This window comes from Portunus trituberculatus, chromosome 40, assembly GCF_017591435.1.
Source record: "Portunus trituberculatus isolate SZX2019 chromosome 40, ASM1759143v1, whole genome shotgun sequence".
Classification (NCBI taxonomy): domain Eukaryota; kingdom Metazoa; phylum Arthropoda; class Malacostraca; order Decapoda; family Portunidae; genus Portunus; species Portunus trituberculatus.
Window position 1 is genome coordinate 5,896,521 of NC_059294.1, and position 19,225 is coordinate 5,915,745.

The 19,225-nt window shown below is 41.8% G+C and overlaps 2 protein-coding genes across 5 annotated transcripts in view; both read right to left on the reverse strand.

The window, feature by feature from the left end:
- The window catches only part of LOC123515819, a 35,238-nt gene extending 32,427 nt beyond the window's left edge, over positions 1–2,811 (reverse strand). Inside the window, exon 1 of one of the 2 annotated variants that reach the window (XR_006677993.1) lies at positions 2,578–2,798. Coding sequence is in view for 1 of the 2 variants with exons in the window: in XM_045274676.1 (XP_045130611.1) it covers positions 2,578–2,625 (48 nt within the window). In the remaining variant the exon portion in view is untranslated. Of the gene's footprint in view, positions 1–2,577 lie in introns of both variants that reach the window. The other variant, XM_045274676.1, reaches the window with a different exon arrangement.
- A 4,239-nt stretch (positions 2,812–7,050) lies between these two features.
- Positions 7,051–18,103, reverse strand: LOC123515817 (organic cation transporter protein-like). Of its 3 annotated transcripts, none has more exons than XM_045274670.1 (13): positions 17,983–18,047; positions 17,450–17,570; positions 15,996–16,153; positions 13,877–14,012; positions 13,220–13,403; positions 12,992–13,095; positions 12,723–12,877; positions 12,231–12,399; positions 11,593–11,740; positions 9,796–9,977; positions 8,952–9,124; positions 7,684–7,868; positions 7,051–7,567 (listed from the first exon to the last, which is right to left on the reverse strand). In XM_045274670.1, the coding sequence occupies exons 3-13, from the start codon at positions 16,138–16,140 to the stop codon at positions 7,361–7,363; spliced, it is 1,788 nt and encodes a 595-aa protein (XP_045130605.1). In that variant the 5' UTR covers positions 16,141–16,153; positions 17,450–17,570; positions 17,983–18,047; the 3' UTR covers positions 7,051–7,360. The 3 variants fall into 3 exon arrangements, with proteins under 3 accessions (XP_045130605.1, XP_045130604.1, XP_045130603.1); XM_045274669.1 differs by having other exon boundaries at positions 17,436–17,570; XM_045274668.1 differs by lacking the exon at positions 17,450–17,570 and having other exon boundaries at positions 17,983–18,103.
- Positions 18,104–19,225: the final 1,122 nt, after the last annotated feature.

Consider the following 19,225-nt stretch of genomic DNA (forward strand, 5'->3'; position numbering starts at 1 on the left):
GGACGCTTGCAAAAGAGCGACTGTAGATAACAACGAGACAGTCTGCTGATTATCGCTGGTGTATCAACTTTCACGCGCATCCATCCAGCTGACGCGCGAGGGAGGCACAGTGCTTTAACAAGGGCGAAGGAGGCAATTTTGACTTTTACACCTATGACTTTTTCTCAACCCTATAATTAAATAATCTGAAGCTTACAGTATGATTTTCAAGCACTCTGAATTAAGTGGTTGCATTGTACAAGTCTTTTCGTGCTCGCTATGTCATTTTCCACGGTCACTGAAATAAAATAACGCGTCATTGTTACTTAATAGACAAAAAGAGCTTCGGGTCATAGTATCACACAAACCTTCGCCACTCCACTCCCGATAAGCAACAGCCAACCTTATAGCAGTCTTTGAAGTACATGTCTATACAAGTTTCTTCGCGGGATATAGCTTGTTCATCCCCTTCAGTACCATGACACGTTTTCATATTCATTCTGCTTACTACTTGATGATTTTATATAACTTCAGAAACTTATGTGGGGATTAAGATAGTGAAGATACAGGCCATTAATTTTCTAACCTCCATAGACCCTTCCTAAATAAAATCGTCTAATCATACCCAAAACTCAAGGTAAAAACGTGGCCTAGTACTAAATATAATAACAAATATCTTACCAGACCAACAAAAGAATGCGTGTGTCTGAGGGACGATTATGACAGATGGAGGCAACAAGTGATATGGATGGCCATTCTCGTTCCCGCTTCTGAACCAGGAGAGTACAGTAATGAGACGCCCTCGAGCTGCGGCACCAGGAACTGTGTGCGGAGCGATGTTTGCAGGCAGTGCTTCGTTCTCAATCTTACTCAAACTTTGTAGGAGCAAGTTCATCAATAAAATTTCCTGTCAAGGTGAAGGAAGTTTTACTCAATCATGCTGGTGTGTGTGTGTGTGTGTGTGTGTGTGTGTGTGTGTGTGTGTGTGTGTGCAGCATCCAACCCAGTGATAAACAAATCCTTAATCATCTCATTTTCATTTCTCTCAATTGCATAATCCTTCTTTGTTCTCTGCACCCTCTCCTAAGAAATCTTCCTATCTACTGCATCTCTCTCTCTCTCTCTCTCTCTCTCTCTCTCTCTCTCTCTCTCTCTCTCTCTCTCTCTCTCTCTCTCTCTCTCTCTCTCTCTCTCTCTCTCTCTCTCTCTCTCTCTCTCTCTCTTTCAGTTCCCTCCTTCCGCTCGTCTCTCTAGTCGTGAGAACACAGGACGGAGATAAGAACGAGTTATGGCCCACGAGAGGCGGCCCCGAACCACCTTACTGTCCATGCTCGTTAGTACTGCTTGTTTTGTTCCGAGCTGTACTAGTTTGGCGCTGCGTCCTTTGTTTTGCGTCCCTTGAGTGTAACTTGAAAACTTCATAAGAGTGGAAAAGGATGACAGAAAGAAGGAGAGCTCAGGTTTTCGATCGATTTTGACGTAACCGAAGCAAAGCAAGGAAATGAACACTCTTTGCCTCCACATCTCATCCACTTCACCACATTCCACTGTCTATCTACCTGTAGTGAAGGGAAATCCATACGCTTAATGTTCTTCTTTATCTCTACCATTATTCTCCCACTCTCCCTCCTATCCTGTGCCGCCGCTTCTCCCTTATATCCCCACAGCTCTAGCATATCGAAATCCACAAGTAAGAAGTAATTCGGATTACTTGATTTGCCACTTACTCGTGATTAGAGTGAAATGCAGGTGTTGGTGATGAGACACACATGCACTTCTCTCTCTCTCTCTCTCTCTCTCTCTCTTTACGACCATCTATCATAATTTTTGCCAGATGCATTTTGTCGGTGCGTAAGAAACAGTAGTGCGTGTTGCTTTTTTGCGGGGTAGGGGTGTTGTTTGCTGCACACACACACACACACACACACACACACACACACACACACACACACACACACACACAACCAGAGACATTGTAACAACCAGAAAAGTAGACACGCGCTCAGCATACGTAAGGAAGAAAACTCGTACGCTGGGGGGATTAATTTGTCGATAAACTGCATTAACATGCCGTTAATGAGTCCGGCCAGCTAATAACAAGGTCATTTACGACAATAACGAGGCAATTAAGATAACGCGGAGTCTGGGGGGCCGAGGCGGGCTTCAAGAGGACAGGAAACGTATTAGGTCAATGGTTGCCGTGTGAGTTACGATCCAGTTCATCTCTCTCTCTCTCTCTCTCTCTCTCTCTCTCTGTTACTAAATCTGATGTGTGATGATGATGATTATGATGATGATGATGATAACTAAAAATGAAAAAAAATATGTAGTAATAGTAGCAACACTGTTGTTAATCTATTATTTCTACTACTACTACTACTATTACTACTACTACTACTACTATTACTACTACTACTATAACTACTACCACTACTATTATTATCACCACCACCACTATCACAATCACCACCACCACCACTATCACAATCACCACCACCGCCACGACCTCAATCCCCACCACCACCGCCACGGCCTCAACCACCACCACCACCACCACCACAAGAACAACAATAACAACAACACAGAGGGGACACGTACCCACTCCCGGTCCCGCACCTCCAAGACGTCTCCATTAGCCCACAACATCTGTCACTGCAATCCATCTGGCTCCCGTTGTGACTCCTCGCACGGTGCATGGGCGTGAGGTGTTGGGCGCCGCGGGTGTGAAGTGCGCAGGAAGGTGTGACATACGGGAAAAGTGGATGATATGTTGCTCGGGAAGTGAGGTGAAGCTTCGAGAGAGGTGGGACACGGGGCACTGAAGTTTTCTCTCCCTTCCTTCTTCCTTCCTTCATACCGCAAACTGAAGCCAATGTTTAAATTGAGATGCAGATAAATAAGTTAATAAGTAAATAAGATGAAATAAAAATGAATATAAAAAGGACATCCTCACTTCAGTATGCGATAAGCCGTCTTTACATCCAGCATTTGATGTCAAAATGCCTCTTGAAGTTCATGAAACCTGCGAGATAAACCAACAAAGCATCCATATTTCTTTGAAGACGAGAATTTAGAGGCTTTAATTCAGCTATTTCCTTTTAACTCTTGGAGGAACAGTGAGGAGTGTGGCTTCCAGAGCGAGGTTGACTTTGCCTTGTCTGTGCCGGCGCCTGGTATGATACATGGCCCGCCCTGCCCGGGTGTAAAACAAACAGATCAGGAGGGTGGATCCTGGCCCGGCACGCAGAGGACGGACAGGGAAAGGAGAAGATCCCTGTCCACCGTGGTCTGCTCCTGAGCGCTCCTCCTCGCTCATAATTAAACCAATCACCTTATTGGCACTTTAAGCATCAATTGAACTGCAGCCGTGCACGGTGGAAGGAGCCAGGCAACAAAGGACCTTATGGACTTGCTTAATACGGTCGACAATCGCTAGGGTGGCCAGAGGAACAGTAGGTAATTCATCGCCACACCATAAGGAAAGTTGACTATAAAACAACCTTGTTAAGCTGAGTACACCAGTTGTTTGATTAGGGATTCCTCGCGTAACGAGAAGATGGGATAGCGGCGGAGATAAGGGAGGTGGCTCGCAGGGCTCCGGCAGCAGATGACCCTTAGATAACACGGTCAGAACAATTCCTCGCCTCATGCAGGGCAGAGGGTTGCCACACCGCGATGGATTGAACCAGACAACGCTGTGCACTGGAACTAAAACAAACAAATAGATAAATAAATAAATAAAAACAATTGATAAATGAATAAAAATAATACATATATACTTGTTTCAGCGAAAAAAAAAAACAATAAAATGATATGATTGTTTTATTTTTAGAACAACTCGCATATATACGCACTGTCCATCCATTTGTCAACCTGTGTATCTATAAAGTACACACACACACACACACACACACACACACACACACACACACACACACACACACACTGGTCACGTACGGGCATAGAAGCACCAGTAGCCAGAATGGGTATGCATACGGGCCTCTACTTTATGAAGGTGACCGGAAAGGGAACGAATGTGGAAGTGGAAAGTGAGATAAAGTACCCGTCGATGATTCCACGGCGGTGATTCTAGCGGTAGCAAAAGTAGATAAAATAAATGAAGAAATAAAACACAGCCTCGGATCCATCTATCACCGTCAACACGCCTTCCCGCCTCGCTACAAATGAACAGAGGAACCGAATCTGATTGCGCCCGAAATCTTCCCACACCGATTACAACTGATGAAATTAATCGTTGTACGGCGATGACGATAATGGGTCCTCTCCGTCACTGTCGCTGGCGGAGGTGAGAGGACAGGCAGAGGAAGAGGGGGAGAGAGATACCTAAGTGTGATAGAGAAAAAGGGGTGAGGTAGGGGAGAGAGGTCAGGATACTCGTATACTCACAAGGGAAAAAAGGGATGCGCCTCCAATTAAATTTTTTTTTATCCGTTTATTGCATTTATGGAGGTAAGTTAATTAGTGTGTGTGTGTGTGTGTGTGTGTGTGTGTATTAACAGTTTCCTGCTCTTCACTCAGCCAGCCTTCTCATTACAAAGCCAGCTCAAAGATTTTCGGGTAGGACTGAGACCACACCACACTCCACACATCGGGAAAGTGAGGCCATAATCACTCGAATTACATCCCCCAACCTACTTGCTGCTAGATGAACAGGGGCTACACATAAGAAGATAGCCCATTTGCCTCGCTGTGCCCGGGAGTCGGGACTCAATCCCAGGTGGTTCTCGGTTGCGAGCCGAATGTGTTAACCACTACAGTACACGGTGTGTGTGTGTGTGTGTAATTCACCACGGTCGCTTGCTGGTCACCCAGCCAGTCTTCCCCATTACGGAGCGAGCTCAGAGCTCATAGACCGATCTTCGGGTAGGACTGAGACCACAACACACTCCACACACCGGAAAAGCGAGGCCACAACCCCTCGAGTTACATCCCGTACCTATTTATTTCGCCGCTGTGTGTGTGTGTGTGTGTGTTTCACTGTTTGATCTGCTGCAATCTCTGACGAGACAGCCAGACGTTTACCCTACGGAACGAGCTCAAGAGCTCATTATTTCCGATCTTCGGATAGGCCTGAGACCAGGCCACACACCGGGACAACAAGGTCACAACTCCTCGATTTACATCCCGTACCTACTCACTGCTAGGTGAACAGGGGCTACACGTGAAAGGAGACACACCCAAATATCTCCACCCGGCCGGGGAATCGAACCCCGGTCCTCTGGCTTGTGAAGCCAGTGCTCTAACCACTGAGCTACCGGGCCGTGTGTGTGTGTGTGTGTGTGTGTGTGTGTGTGTGTGTGTGTGTGTGTGTGTGTGTGTGTGTGTGTGTGTGTGTGTGTGTGTGTGTGTGTGTGTGTGTGTGTGTGTGTGTGTGTGTGTGTGTGTGTGTGTGTGTGTGTGTGTGTGTGTGTGTGTGTGTGTGTGTGTGTGTGTGTAAATTACATTCTCATTCATTACTAGCCTTTTATATAAAAAATAAATTAGTATCCTCTACATTTTAACTCTCTGTAGAGAACCGTGGCCTTATTTTCTCTCCCTCTTTTAGGGAATACTATACCAAAATGGTGGCGCAGCAAATGAACTTGTTCATTGTATAATACATAGTAAATAACATCTTGAATTCTTGATTAATCGATTGCACAAACACTTACATAGCAATAGCAGCAATAAAGGATTGTGAACAAGAGAGAGAGAGAGAGAGAGAGAGAGAGAGAGAGAGAGAGAGAGAGAGAGAGAGAGAGAGAGAGAGAGAGAGAGAGAGAGAGAGAGAGAGAGAGAGAGAGAGAGAGAGAGAGAGAGAGAGAGAGAGAGAGAGAGAGAGAGAGAGAGAGAGAGAGAGAGAGAGAGAGAGAGAGAGAGAGAGAGAGAGAGAGAGAGAACTATTTTTACAGTATAGAAGAATGCCCACTACTATACGATGTATTTAACTCAAATTGTTTCTACAATACAAAGAAATACACTAAAGTTACGAATTTTACACTGCATACATGTCAGTGAAACTTTATCCCCCAAAGCACCATAACGCGCTTTTATATTCATTCTGCTTACTACTTGGCGATTTTATACAGCTTCAGAAACTTTTGTGGGAGATTAAAATAGTGAAAACTGTGGCCATTAATCTCCTGACCTCCATAGACCATTTCTAATGTCAATAAAATCGTCTAATCGCACACAAAGTTGAAGGTAAAAATGCGTTCCAGCACTGTAGGGGTTAAAAGAGTAGAATTAAATAAAAAATACAAGTTAGAAATTAATACAGTATATAGCTATAGTAAATGTTTAGTGTATATAAAAGAAACACACTAGGATAAAATTCTCTACAATGTGATTGTCAAAAAAGTGAATCTACACACTACTATGTATATATTTTGTTATACAGTTCCTTTTTAATTCCTGAATGGTTGAATATCTATGAAAGGATGTGGAAAAGTGCAGGAAGGCATCATCAGCAAAGGAGTGCGTAGGTCAATGATGAATAATAGGAAGAGAACGGATGACAGGACAGAACCCTCAGGAACATTGTTAATAGGAGAACAGCGACCGTCTACCACAGAAGCCATGAATAGTCAGAAAGAAAACTTAAGATGAAGTTACAGAGGACAGAAGCCGTAGGAGGATAGTTTGGAAATCGTTTTTTTTTTTTTTTTCAGACTATGAAATGCTTTTGATATGTTGAAAGTAAGAGCTAAAGTCTCATCAAATCTATAAAAGAGGGTGATCAAGACTCAGTAAGGAAAGCCAGATCACTAGTAAAGCAGTCGTGACAGAACCCATACTGACAATCAGAAGGTTGTGAAACGATAGATGTGTAAGAATCTTCCAGTTGACTATATATTCTTAACCCTTAGAATGTCAGGATATTCATAACGATAGGGAGGCGGTGGCGTAGTGGATCGGGCAAACGTCCACGCGTAGGTTCGAATCCCACCACATACAGCCTTAAACACTGCCATTTGTCGAGTGGTTTAAAGTTACCTACATGTCACCATGATAACCAGGTTCTAGGTGGTTACACCTAAGATGAGCTTGGGTGGTAATATGGGCCCTAATATGAGTACCACTATAAATAAAATTGCCTGCACCACGAATGGGTAAAAGCTGAACAGCGCTTCCTACACACTCTTCAAGCGAGCCTACAGGCGCTATAGGCTTCGACGTAAAAAAACAAACAAAAGATAGGACTATTACATCTACTATTCTAATCTTCAAAAAAAAAAAAAAAAAAAAAAAAAAACATACTCGTCTATGATTTTGTGTTGCTTAAGGGCAACTTACATATATTGTATAGTGATATAGATATTGTGATGATACACCGCATATGATGTGTTTTAGTGCTTCTTAAATGTGAGACATTATTACATCAGTCTTCTGCAACATACGATAAATTTTCATGTGCTTTTGTGACACTGTTGTTTTGTGAGACATCTTTCTTTCCTTTGGTGGCTAAAGAGTTTGTGGGCTCAGAGAGGTTAGAATCTCCAGTCTCAGACAGCAGCAGTGTGACGATGGCAGCCAGTACAGACACTGACCCAAATAGAGCGGAAGGTCCCCATGCCGCTTTCAATCCCTGAAAATTATTTAAGAATTAGAAATACACATATCATAAATATGTATTGTGTTGAATGATTGATTGAATAAGAATGTTCATTTGTCCTCAGAGGACATGAAAAGGCAACTACTTACCAGGATATCATTGATGTATGGAGAAGCCATTGCTCCTACCCTGGCGAACACGCTGCCCATTCCCACTGCATAGGAGCGGTAACAAGTCGGGTACAGTTCTGCAGTGAACATCCATGCTAACTGGAAACCAGCTGTGATGGCCACCTTGCCACCCTGGGAGAAGGTCACCACAGCCCATTCACTTCCTATCCAAGCAGAATAATGGAGATGAAAGAGTTAAGAGCTACTTGATATTGCTTGATAATAAATGTGATCTCAGTTTGTTATTGTCATGTACCTACTGCAAAGCAATTGTTGATAACTTGAAGTTTATATAGGTAGTTTCATCCAGTGTGTGTGTGTGTGTGTAATAATTCACTGTTTGATCTGCTGCAGTCTCTGACGAGACAGCCAGACGTTACCCTACGGAACGAGCTCAGAGCTCATTATTTCCGATCTTCGGATAGGTCTGAGACCAGGCACACACCACACACCGGGACAACAAAGTCACAACTCCTCGATTTACATCCCGTACTTACTCACTGCTAGGTGAACAGGGGCTACAAGTGAAAGGAGACACACCCAAATATCTCCACCCGGCCGGGGAATCGAACCCCGGTCATCTGGCTTGTGAAGCCAGCGCTCTAACCACTGAGCTACCGGGCCGTGTGTGTGTGTGTGTGTGTGTGTGTGTGTGTGTGTGTGTGTGTGTGTGTGTGTGTGTGTGTAATTCACCTCGGTCGTCTCCTGGTCACCCAGCCAGTCTTCCCCATTACGGAGCGAGCTCAGAGCTCATAGACCGATCTTCGGGTAGGACTGAGACCACAACACACTCCACACACCGGGAAAGCGAGGCCACAATCCCTCGAGTTACATCCCGTACCTATTTACTGCTAGGTGAACAAGGGCTATACATTAAGAGACTTGCCCATTTGCCTCGCCGCGCCGTGTGTGTGTGTGTGTGTGTGTGTGTGTGTGTGTGTGTGTGTGTGTGTGTGTGTGTGTGTGTGTGTGTGTGTGTGTGTGTGTGTGTGTGTGTGTGTGTGTGTGTGTGCGCGTTTGTGGGTTACCAGATATTTCAAGTCTGGTGTTGGTCAATCATGTCCTATATCTTGTGTTCCAAAACACTGTATTAATCTATGCAACCTTGAGAGGTACACAATGGCCAGCCGCAGTCTGTCTTGACATGAAAACAATACTCTAGACACCCATAGCAGTGGTTTTCAACCTTTCCTAAGTTCAGACGCCTATAACTATTAATAACAAAATATTTCACATTACAGACCCACCTGGAAGCTTCACGATAATCAGGGTCATCAACACGAAGATGAAGATTCCACAAATCAAGAACAGTGAAGAGAGAGCTTTCTTTCTGCCGATGTAGATGAGAGCCAGCCACAGCAGCAAGTATGATGGCACCTCCAGGACTCCCCCGAGGAACACGTACAGGTATGGGTCAGTGCTTGGGAAAATTATGAAACATGATATTTTTGATGATGTAGCAAACTTCTTTTAATTAATTCACCACAAGCTGTTCTACTTAAGATAACCTTTTTTGATAACACCCATTTTAAATTCAATGTTAAATTCATTTCATGGAATAGTAAATCTTCCCTCTGATAATAACAAAAAGAAGTCATCACTCAAGTGGCACACTTATGAAATCCCAGGCGGACTAAAGTGATAATATGAAGATAACCTTAGCTTCTCCTGAAATTAATACTTACTTGTCAAACACAATTAAGGTAGCAAAATATCATACAATACATTTACTACATAGGGAAGCGGTGGCGTATATAGTGGATAAGGTGTTGAGCGTGGGATCGGGCAGACGTCCACGCGTAGGTTCGAATCCCACCACATACCACTTTGAAGCTATGCCATTTGTCGAGTGGTTTAAAGTTAGCTACATGTAACCATGATACCCAGGTTCTAGGTGGTTACACCAAAGATGCGCTCGAGTGGTGATATGGGCCCTAATATGGGTACCACTATAAATAAAATTGGCCTGCGCCACTAATTGGCGGAAGCTTAACAGCGCTTCCCACATATACTCTTCAAGTATGTCTACAGGCGCTATAGGCCATAACATAGAAAAAAAAAAAATCAAATTCTGGAAATCTGTTGACGTACTTGATATTGTCTGCGTTGAGGGCCAGTCCATAATAAACCATTGAGGCTCCGCACCAGCAGAAGATCACGACCAAGGATCTGACCGTGAACTCAGGAAGGATAAACAGGATAAGGAGTTGCCTGAGGGTCAGTTTCACGCGGGCCAGCATTCCCTTATCCTTGTCTGTGTCCTCTGCCTCAGGCTGCAATAAGACTTACTATAGAATCCCTGATAGCATCCACTACTCTACTTTTTGTATTTGTAAACTTGAGTTTGACACAAAACATAACAGAAACATAGTCTATTAATTTTAAGCTCATGTGTATAGAAATCCATACAAACGTTTCCTTATGTACGTATTGTATAAACTTATATCAAATTTATCAATATGGTGCACAGGTAGATTTTGTGAGTTAACAGGTGAAATTATGTAATTCACTACGGTCGATGCTGGTCACCCAGCCAGCCTTCCCCATCACGGAGCGAGCTCAGAGCTCATAGACCGATCTTCGGGTAGGACTGAGACCACACCACAATCCACACACTGGGAAAGCAAGGCCACAACCCCTCGAGTTATATCTCTTACCTACTTGCTGCAAGGTGAACACACCATACACATTAAGAGGCTTGCCTATTTGCCTCGCCGTGCCCTTCTCACTTCTGAGCCAAGTGTGCTAACCACTACACTACGCAGTTTGTATGTGTGTGTGTGTGTGTGTGTGTGTGTGTGTGTGTGTGTGTGTGTGTGTGTGTGTGTGTGTACTCATTGAGGTGAACCACATTTCATTATTGGTTGTTGTCCCAGCACGGGATTCCCAAATATTTTCTTTCAGTGATAAGTGTTCACTTACACTCAACATTCAGTATCTGTTTTGGTGATGTACTACTTAATGCTACCCGAGTCGTCCTCCTGAGTTTTTAAAGCTGAATGTTTTGTGTCTTTGTGATTTATGCAGCCACACACATCCAGACCGCAGACCAAAGCTGAACAATAACTAGGCGACATGTTCTCAATGCAGTAATGATGATATTACTGTTACGAAGTACAGTGTGACCAAATACTCCATCCAGTAAGAAAATCGAACCTACTTAGGATAGCTTACCGTATTCAATGCACGTTTAGATTATGAAACATGAGAAAATATCCCCATGTGCATAATTTTAATCTTAAAAAAAAAAAAAAAAAAAAACTGTTTCCACCTTTTCATGCAATCACAAAGCGTCACACTCGCCTGGTAGCGAATCATAACTTCTCTTTAATCCCGTGAATTGATTTTTCTGAAACCCTCAGAAAGTATCATTTCCTCACCTGAAATGCTTTCGCTTCCCAACAATATCGTCACTGTTGTCGCTTCTCCCATAGCTGGTGTGTAGGTAGTAATATTTCTCCTACTTTCCCACTTAATATATATATATATATATATATATATATATATATATATATATATATATATATATATATATATATATATATATATATATATATATATATATATATATATATATATATATATATATATATATATATATATATATATATATATATACACACACACACACACACACACACACACACACACACACACAGCATGCTGTGATATAACATTAGGTAGTGTTTAGCAAGCATATTTACAACATTCAGAAAGTTGGATTCCTTTAAGTTTTGCAGATAGTGATTTCTTTCCATAACTTCTTCAGTCATCTTTTGATCATTACATCGTAAGCATTTGAACAAGTTCCAGACATGGTCAAAATTTTCAGTGATGACACACTAGCATTGTTATGAAAACTATCGTTACTAATACACGAACACTAACTTTTTGTGCGATGTTTTTCATAACAAACAGGACTTGGTCATCTGACGGCAGTGTTTTCTTGTTCACCTTGGCCACCTGCGTCATAATTTTCAGCGCCTCCTCGTGGCGGCCTCTGATAATGAGCCATCGTGGAGATTCTGGCAACCACCTGTGACAAAGCTTGTCCATTAGTTGTACCTCTCAATAAACTTTTTGCCAACCGAGATAAACAAAACACACCATAGCTGGCGCCCATGCATATTACAGGTCTCAGTTACAGTACTCAACTATTCTAAATTATTCCTGGCACCTTTACCCTCGCCTGTAAGCATTTAGTGTCAGAAGTCACGTGCCATTGTGATCATCGCTCTACAAACTACCGAAATTCAATCCTCTCTCTCTCTCTCTCTCTCTCTCTCTCTCTCTCTCTCTACTAAAGCTTATAAACAAGGCATCTGCAGATTAAGAATTCCCCGCACGAGCTCAGTGCCAAGCCAAACAGTGAAGCCATTGTTCGCGACACAAATAAATATTCACGATAACCACGGACATATGGATGCTGTCAGTCATAAACATGTGACATAACCATTTTGAACATATCATTCAATTATGAGAAACAGCCTGATAATAATTAACATGCAAGTAGGCAGTTTACTTACACAAAGAATGAGATAGCAAGAAGCGTAGGGATGGCGTAAGCTAACTGCAACACTTTCCATGTGCGAGCCACGTAAGCTATCCCCGGCACTGCCATGTAACCCAAGGCCCAGGGAATCACGAATAAGGTGCCCGCAGCAGCGCGATATTTCGTAGCGCAGGTTTCCATTGCTGTAATGGGAAACACACACACACACACACACACACACACACACACACACACACACACACACACACACACACACACATATATGTATATATATATATATATATATATATATATATATATATATATATATATATATATATATATATATATCCACCAATATTCATATTATATATCACTCGTGTAGCAGTACATAATATAAATTATAATACTTAAATTATTTGGTTGCTAGAGTCTAACAGAATATTAATTAATTTTAAGTTAATGATTATGTATTGTGCTAAAGAAATTACTACCAACTTAATTGGCATATGACGTTTATACTTACTGAAGACGAACAGACCAAGATACTGGCCGGCATCCATCATTGTTATAACGAACTTAAAGAATATATAGGTTTCAACGTTGGGGGACGCAGCAATGAGGAAGGATGATAAGATATTGAGGGCAGTGCAAAACAGCACCAGCGGTCGACGGCCCAATCTGGTGACGAGACGATGTGGTCATTAACTCTTAGTCTGTTCAAAATACACATTCAGGGATTCTAAAAGTTTCAGTAAGAAGAATTTCGCATATCGAATATATAATGGTCCTTACTGATCAATGAGGTAACCAAACACGATGTAGCCAAGCAGTTTTCCGCCCATGACGACAGACTGCGTGCTGGAGTAGAGGACGCGCCGTTCACACACCAGGTCCCACTATGTAGAGTTACATCAGTATTGCATTACTTGTTCATTGTCACTGCACGGCACACCACTAGCAAAACAAGTGGCACGATAGTTGTCACAGATCGTTTAAACAATTTAGCAACTGACACCTCACCTCCGTGACGACGGTGGACTTGTACTGAGTAAGGTTGAAGTCTCTCGACTGGCACTTGATGGTGTCGTTGGAATCTCCAACTAAGGACCACCTGTCGGCCATGGCATCATCATAGCCTGCCTCCGCCGCCGCTGCGTAGTTCAAGTCATACATAGAGCAGCTCTCATACTTCCCCGTTGAGTTACTAAGACGGGCAATGAAAGAAAAGAATCATATAGGTAAATTTTTCATTCATAAAAGAGAATCATAACAGAACAATGATAAAAAAAAATCAGAGGTTTATGTTGTAAGCGTAGCAAAGAACAATTGATAATTTTTGCATGATACGATCAAGCAAACTTTTTCCCCTTTTTGTATCATGTTGTGTCCCTGGTCTCTCTGCGTCACAGTAAAATAATAACAATAATCAACACAAATATAAAAGAAGGAACAAACAATAGACCAAAGAAATGAAGGTGCTACTATTTCCTGTTAAAGGAAGGTGTAAGTTAATGAATACAACACATTTTTAATCCTGATATTATTTGTTATATATAAACATGCAGGGCTGGTGGCGTAGTGTAGCAAAAGACTCGGAGCAAACTTTCACTTCTTTCAATGCTCCCCTTAAATCTAAATCGCCTTTCATGTCCTTACTGTTGACACATACGTACTAACCTGAAGGGTATGGCGAAGCTTAATATTTGTTGCTGCGTCCAGTTAGCCTCAAGCAAGGGCTGCACGCTGCACCAGTGGTCAGGTGTCGCACCCAAGAACTGATAAGATAATGCTGGCAGCGCTGCGGTGAATGATGCTGTGGGAGCCAAGGAGAGAAGCATGCAATGTGTGATGATTACAGATGTATTTACCTAGTTGTAGTTTTACAGGGTCTGGGCTTTATGCTCGTGTGGCCCCGTCTCCATATCTACACTTGTCCAATCTTACTTTAAAAGTATGCACACTCGTTGCAGACACTACTTCTTCATTCAAACTGTTCCACGTCTCAATACATCTTTGCGAGAAACTATATTTTTTAACATCTCTCATACATCTTCCCTTTCTCAGCTTTTTAATATGCGATCTTGTGCTTCGAATGTCATATTCTTCTCTGAGGATCAGTTTCTCATTATCCACTTGGTCCATTCCATTGATCAATTTATAAACTTGTATCAGATCTCCTCTCTCCCTTCTTTGTTCCAGGGTTGGTAGATCCATAGCCTTTAGTCTCTCCTCATATGTCATCCCTTCAAATTCTGGAACCATTCTTGTAGCCATTTTTTGTAGTCTCTCCAACTTCCTTATGTGTTTCTTTTTATGGGGGTTCACACTACTCCTGCATATTTCTATCTGGTTCTTATTATAGTACTTATCAATTTCTTCATCATTTCTTTGTCCATGTAGTGAAATGCTACTCCAATATTCCTTAGCAAATTATATGTTTCTCTAAAAATTCTATCAATATGGCTTACCGGTTGATTGTTTTCTTCCATCGTCACTCCTAAGTCCTTTTCCTTTTTCACTTTCTCCAGTTCTACTCCATCTTATAGATTCCCACGGGTCGTCTTTCACTCTTTCCCATTTCCATGACATGGCTTTTGTCCACATTGAATTCCATTTCCCACTTTTTACTCCATTCCCAGATCTTATTTAGGTCTTCTTGCAGTATTTCACAATCCTCTTTTTGCTTTATAACTCTGCTCAGTTTCGTATCATCTGCAAACAGTTTTATGTAGCTGTTCACTCCCTCTGGCATGTCGTTAATATAAATGAGGAAAAGTATTGGTGTTAATACTGATTCCTTGGACTTCATATCTTTAACTACCGTCCTTATTTCTCTCCCCCTCAAATTGTGTGTGTGTGTGTGTGTGTGTGTGTGTGTGTGTGTGTGTGTGTGTGTGTGTGTGTGTGTGTGTGTGTGTGTGTGTAATTCACCACGGTCGCCTACTGGTCACCCAGCCAGCCTTCCCATTACGGAGCGAGCTCAAAGCTCATAGACCGATCTTCGGGTAGGACTGAGACCACATCCTACTCCACACACCGGTAAAGCGAGGCCACAACCCCTCGAGTTACATCCCGTACCTACTTGCTGCTAGGTGAACAGGGGCTACATATTAAGAGGCTCGTCCTGGGCGCAGCGAGGCAAATAGGCAAGCCTCTTGATGTGTGTGTGTGTGTGTGTGTGTGTGTGTGTGTGTGTGTGTGTGTGTGTGTGTGTGTGTGTGTGTGTAATTCACCTCGGTCGTCTGCTGGTCACCCAGCCAGTCTTCCCCATTACTGAGCGAGCTCAGAGCTCATAGACCGATCTTCGGATAGGACTGAGACCACATCAACACACAACACACACCGGGAAAGCGGGGCCACAACCCCTCGAGTTACATCCCGTACCTATTTACTGCTAGGTGAACAGGGGCCACACATTAAGAGGCTTGCCCATTTGCCTCACCGCTTTCCGGGACTCGAACCCGGCCCTCTCGATTGTGAGTCGAGCGTGCTAACCACTACACTACGCGGTGTGTGTGTGTGTGTGTGTGTGTGTGTGTGTGTGTGTGTGTGTGTGTGTGTGTGTAGGGAGTGGACAAGGTAATAATCGTATATATTTGAAAAGAACTATTCTGCTAACTTCTAAATGTACTGGTAGTAAACATGTGCACTGTGTATGCCGAGGCAAGTAGGTCTTTCTTTTCCCTGTTTGTTACTCCACTCGTATAAAAATGAATGACTTATTTACGCATTCATTTACCTATTTACTTATTGATTTATTTAGTATTTTCTAATCAAATCCTTCTGTCTTACTGACATATTGAGCACATGCAGAACATTAAGATGTTCCACCGGCCGCGGGTCCCCGCCAGCTCTAGTAGATCTTCGAAAGTTGACACTGTGTGGGCGGGATCCATGGCTGCTGTCTCTGCCGCGGTCTTCTTGGTGGGAGTCTCTTCCATTGTAGAAGGGTGACTGTAGATAAAACGTACATTGACTTGTTGCAAAAATATAACATCAGTGATGGCTAGAACTCTCCTGGTACGAGCAAAAACAGCAGTAATGAATATATTGCTTACATTTCAACTCTGTTAACACTTGTGATTGCAAGACAATCTATTTGTTGAATCAACTCTTTGGTTGCTTCGTACTTTTCTTGACATTATCTACCATATCTTTGTTATCTGCAGTTTTGGTTATGTACGTACAATGAAAATTAAGTAGATAAACAGGAGTTGTTATTGACAGTAGCTCATGATATATATATATATATATATATATATATATATATATATATATATATATATATATATATATATATATATATATATATATATATATATATATATATATATATATATATATATATATATATATATATATCCCCTTATTCATTGAATAATTACTTCACTGACTTCGGAGGGAAGTCGTTAGCATGCCGTTGTTATTCTTATAATCGTGTGATATTTCCTCCTTATAATAATCTGCGTTGCCTTGTTGATTTTGCCGTACGAGTTTTCTAAAAACATCCCTATTCATTAAAAATGTTATCTCGTATTGCTTCTAGGTATTTTTAGTCATGAGGAATGTTTGTTTGTGAGTGTCTTTTTACTCTTTCTTCCTCTGTCATACATTAGATAGTACATAGTGATTTCAGTTTTGTACATAACAGCTATAGGTGATCTGCAGCATGTATGTAGTACCGCCGAAGCAAGTGGGTATGGTAGGTAACAGCTGACACACACACACACACACACACACACACACACACACACACACACACACACCATTCTTCTTCTAGTACTACTACTACTACTACTACTACTCCTACTACTACTACTACTACAACTATCTCATTGTCATCTTCATAAACTTGAAAACAATAATTTAAATATTCCATGGTGCAATTCACCTTACCGTGGGCACAAATCATGTCACGCTATGAGAAGAGTACAAGCGCACACTCTAACTTGAAATGGTTCAAGAGTTAGCGGGCCCTGTATTCAGAAACACTTAGCTCTTTCATCACGCCAATTTTTCAAGGCCACAGAGACAACTAGCCTTATTTTCAAGACAGTTTCTCCTTTTAATTAATCAGAAATCCTGCTAATCCATTACCAGAACCATGAAAATACCCTCTGAAACATGAGTATCTTCATTTTAAGCCTTTAGAAAGCAGTGATGGGATACAAGCCCTTATAACGAAGGAGTGTTAAATAATGAGAGTGACCGATTCTGGTTACTTCATGACGCTCACCGCTTTAGAGTTACCCTTATTCTGTTCCACTACCCTTCTGTGTAAAGGCCACTTGCGGCCTTGACGGGGGGAGTTCCGGACCTTGCGTAACTTTTCTAATTGGACGCTGGCAGCTGAAAACTTAGGCCATGGGTTCTGGAAATCATGGTAATATATATATAGCCGTAAAGGAAAGTTGCACAATACCAAGAAAAAAAAAAAAAGATCTTTACTTAATATAAACAATTTTACGTCGTAGCACAGAACTGACTTCAATATAGAGATGACTCTTCACGCTCTAGAACAATTAAAGTGAACTGTTGATAAGATTTGCCCTTATACTTCAATCAATCTTTCTGCACGTGACAAAATGCAAAGATCATTCGTCTGCCTGTAGTGCTTTACGTGCGTAGGTAGTATACTAAGTAGTTGAGAAATGAAAGTTGATCAAATGGCCACTCCTTGCAATGTGCCTTTACTATGATAAGTATATTACAACAAATCACATCTTATATGACATGACACCATTCTCACTTATAAGAAACAGTTCCAAGTCATCCTGCACTACCTTCAGTAAGAAGACGCGCGCCGTCCTGCCTCACTCGCCACACACACCTGGCTTACTACCTGTTGTACTCGGTCGAGGCTTGCATAGCTGGTGCCGCTTTCCCTTTCCGCCAGTGTTGCCAGCGTCAACATCTGTAACACCTTATAACTCCTTCAGTACTGGGACGCTTTTTTTTTTTTTTTTTTTTTACCATGAGTTTTGGGTGCGATTAGACGATTTTATTTACATTAGGAAGGGTCTATGGAAGTCAGATTAATGGCCAGTCTTCACTATTTTAATCCTCCACATACGTATCTGAATGTATGAAATCCCTAAACAGTAAACAGAATGAATATGAAAACACGTTATAACACTGAAGGGATTAACACCTCAAGGTAAAAATTTCCTTTATCTCTGCTTTCTTATCTTATTCTATCTTTTCACTTTACAATGTTATCGGACGTGAAGTTCAGCTTGTGCTATCTACAATTGAAAACCGAAATATTGCAAACTTCTAGTAGAGAGAGAGAGAGAGAGAGAGAGAGAGAGAGAGAGAGAGAGAGAGAGAGAGAGAGAGAGAGAGAATAATCATTAGGTAGGAGTCACTACTGAGAAAACCATATGGAGCCTCCATGTCGCTCGCTCTTATCTCTCTCTCTCTCTCTCTCTCAGTTTAGCTACAGAAATATAGCACATTGATATCTGCTTTCAACTAAACTAGAAAAAAAAAAAAAAAAAAAACGTAGAGATTAAACTTGCTACAAGTACATACAATATCCCCGGAAATCTGGCACGTTGCTTATCTGGCAACACTGATCGAGTCAACACAACTCACCTAACAGAGGTACCTGTATGCGAGGCGCCAACTCATCTTGGAGAAAATCTCGTAATAGGGGTTTATCATTACGTAGGATAAAAAGGAACATCTGCAGATTTCACTCTATTAACTTCTGTATTTCAAGTATCATCTGTTTAGCTAAACGGAATATTAGAGAAACATTTTCATGAAAATGCAGATATACCTACTTCATGTATTTTCTTGCAGCATACAACTGGCAACTACGCACTTCCTTCTATTTTACTTCTATTTTTAAGTTACCTTAGAATTGTGTACTGCTGGGATGACACACCTACGCACTAACGCTAAAATAAAAAACATTATCTTCAGTTGCCTTCATGACTTAATGTACCAAGACAAGGAGCGTTTTTTCATTGTACATTAAAAGGCAGGGTGGCAGCACCTATCCAGCAGGTTGCTAAGGAG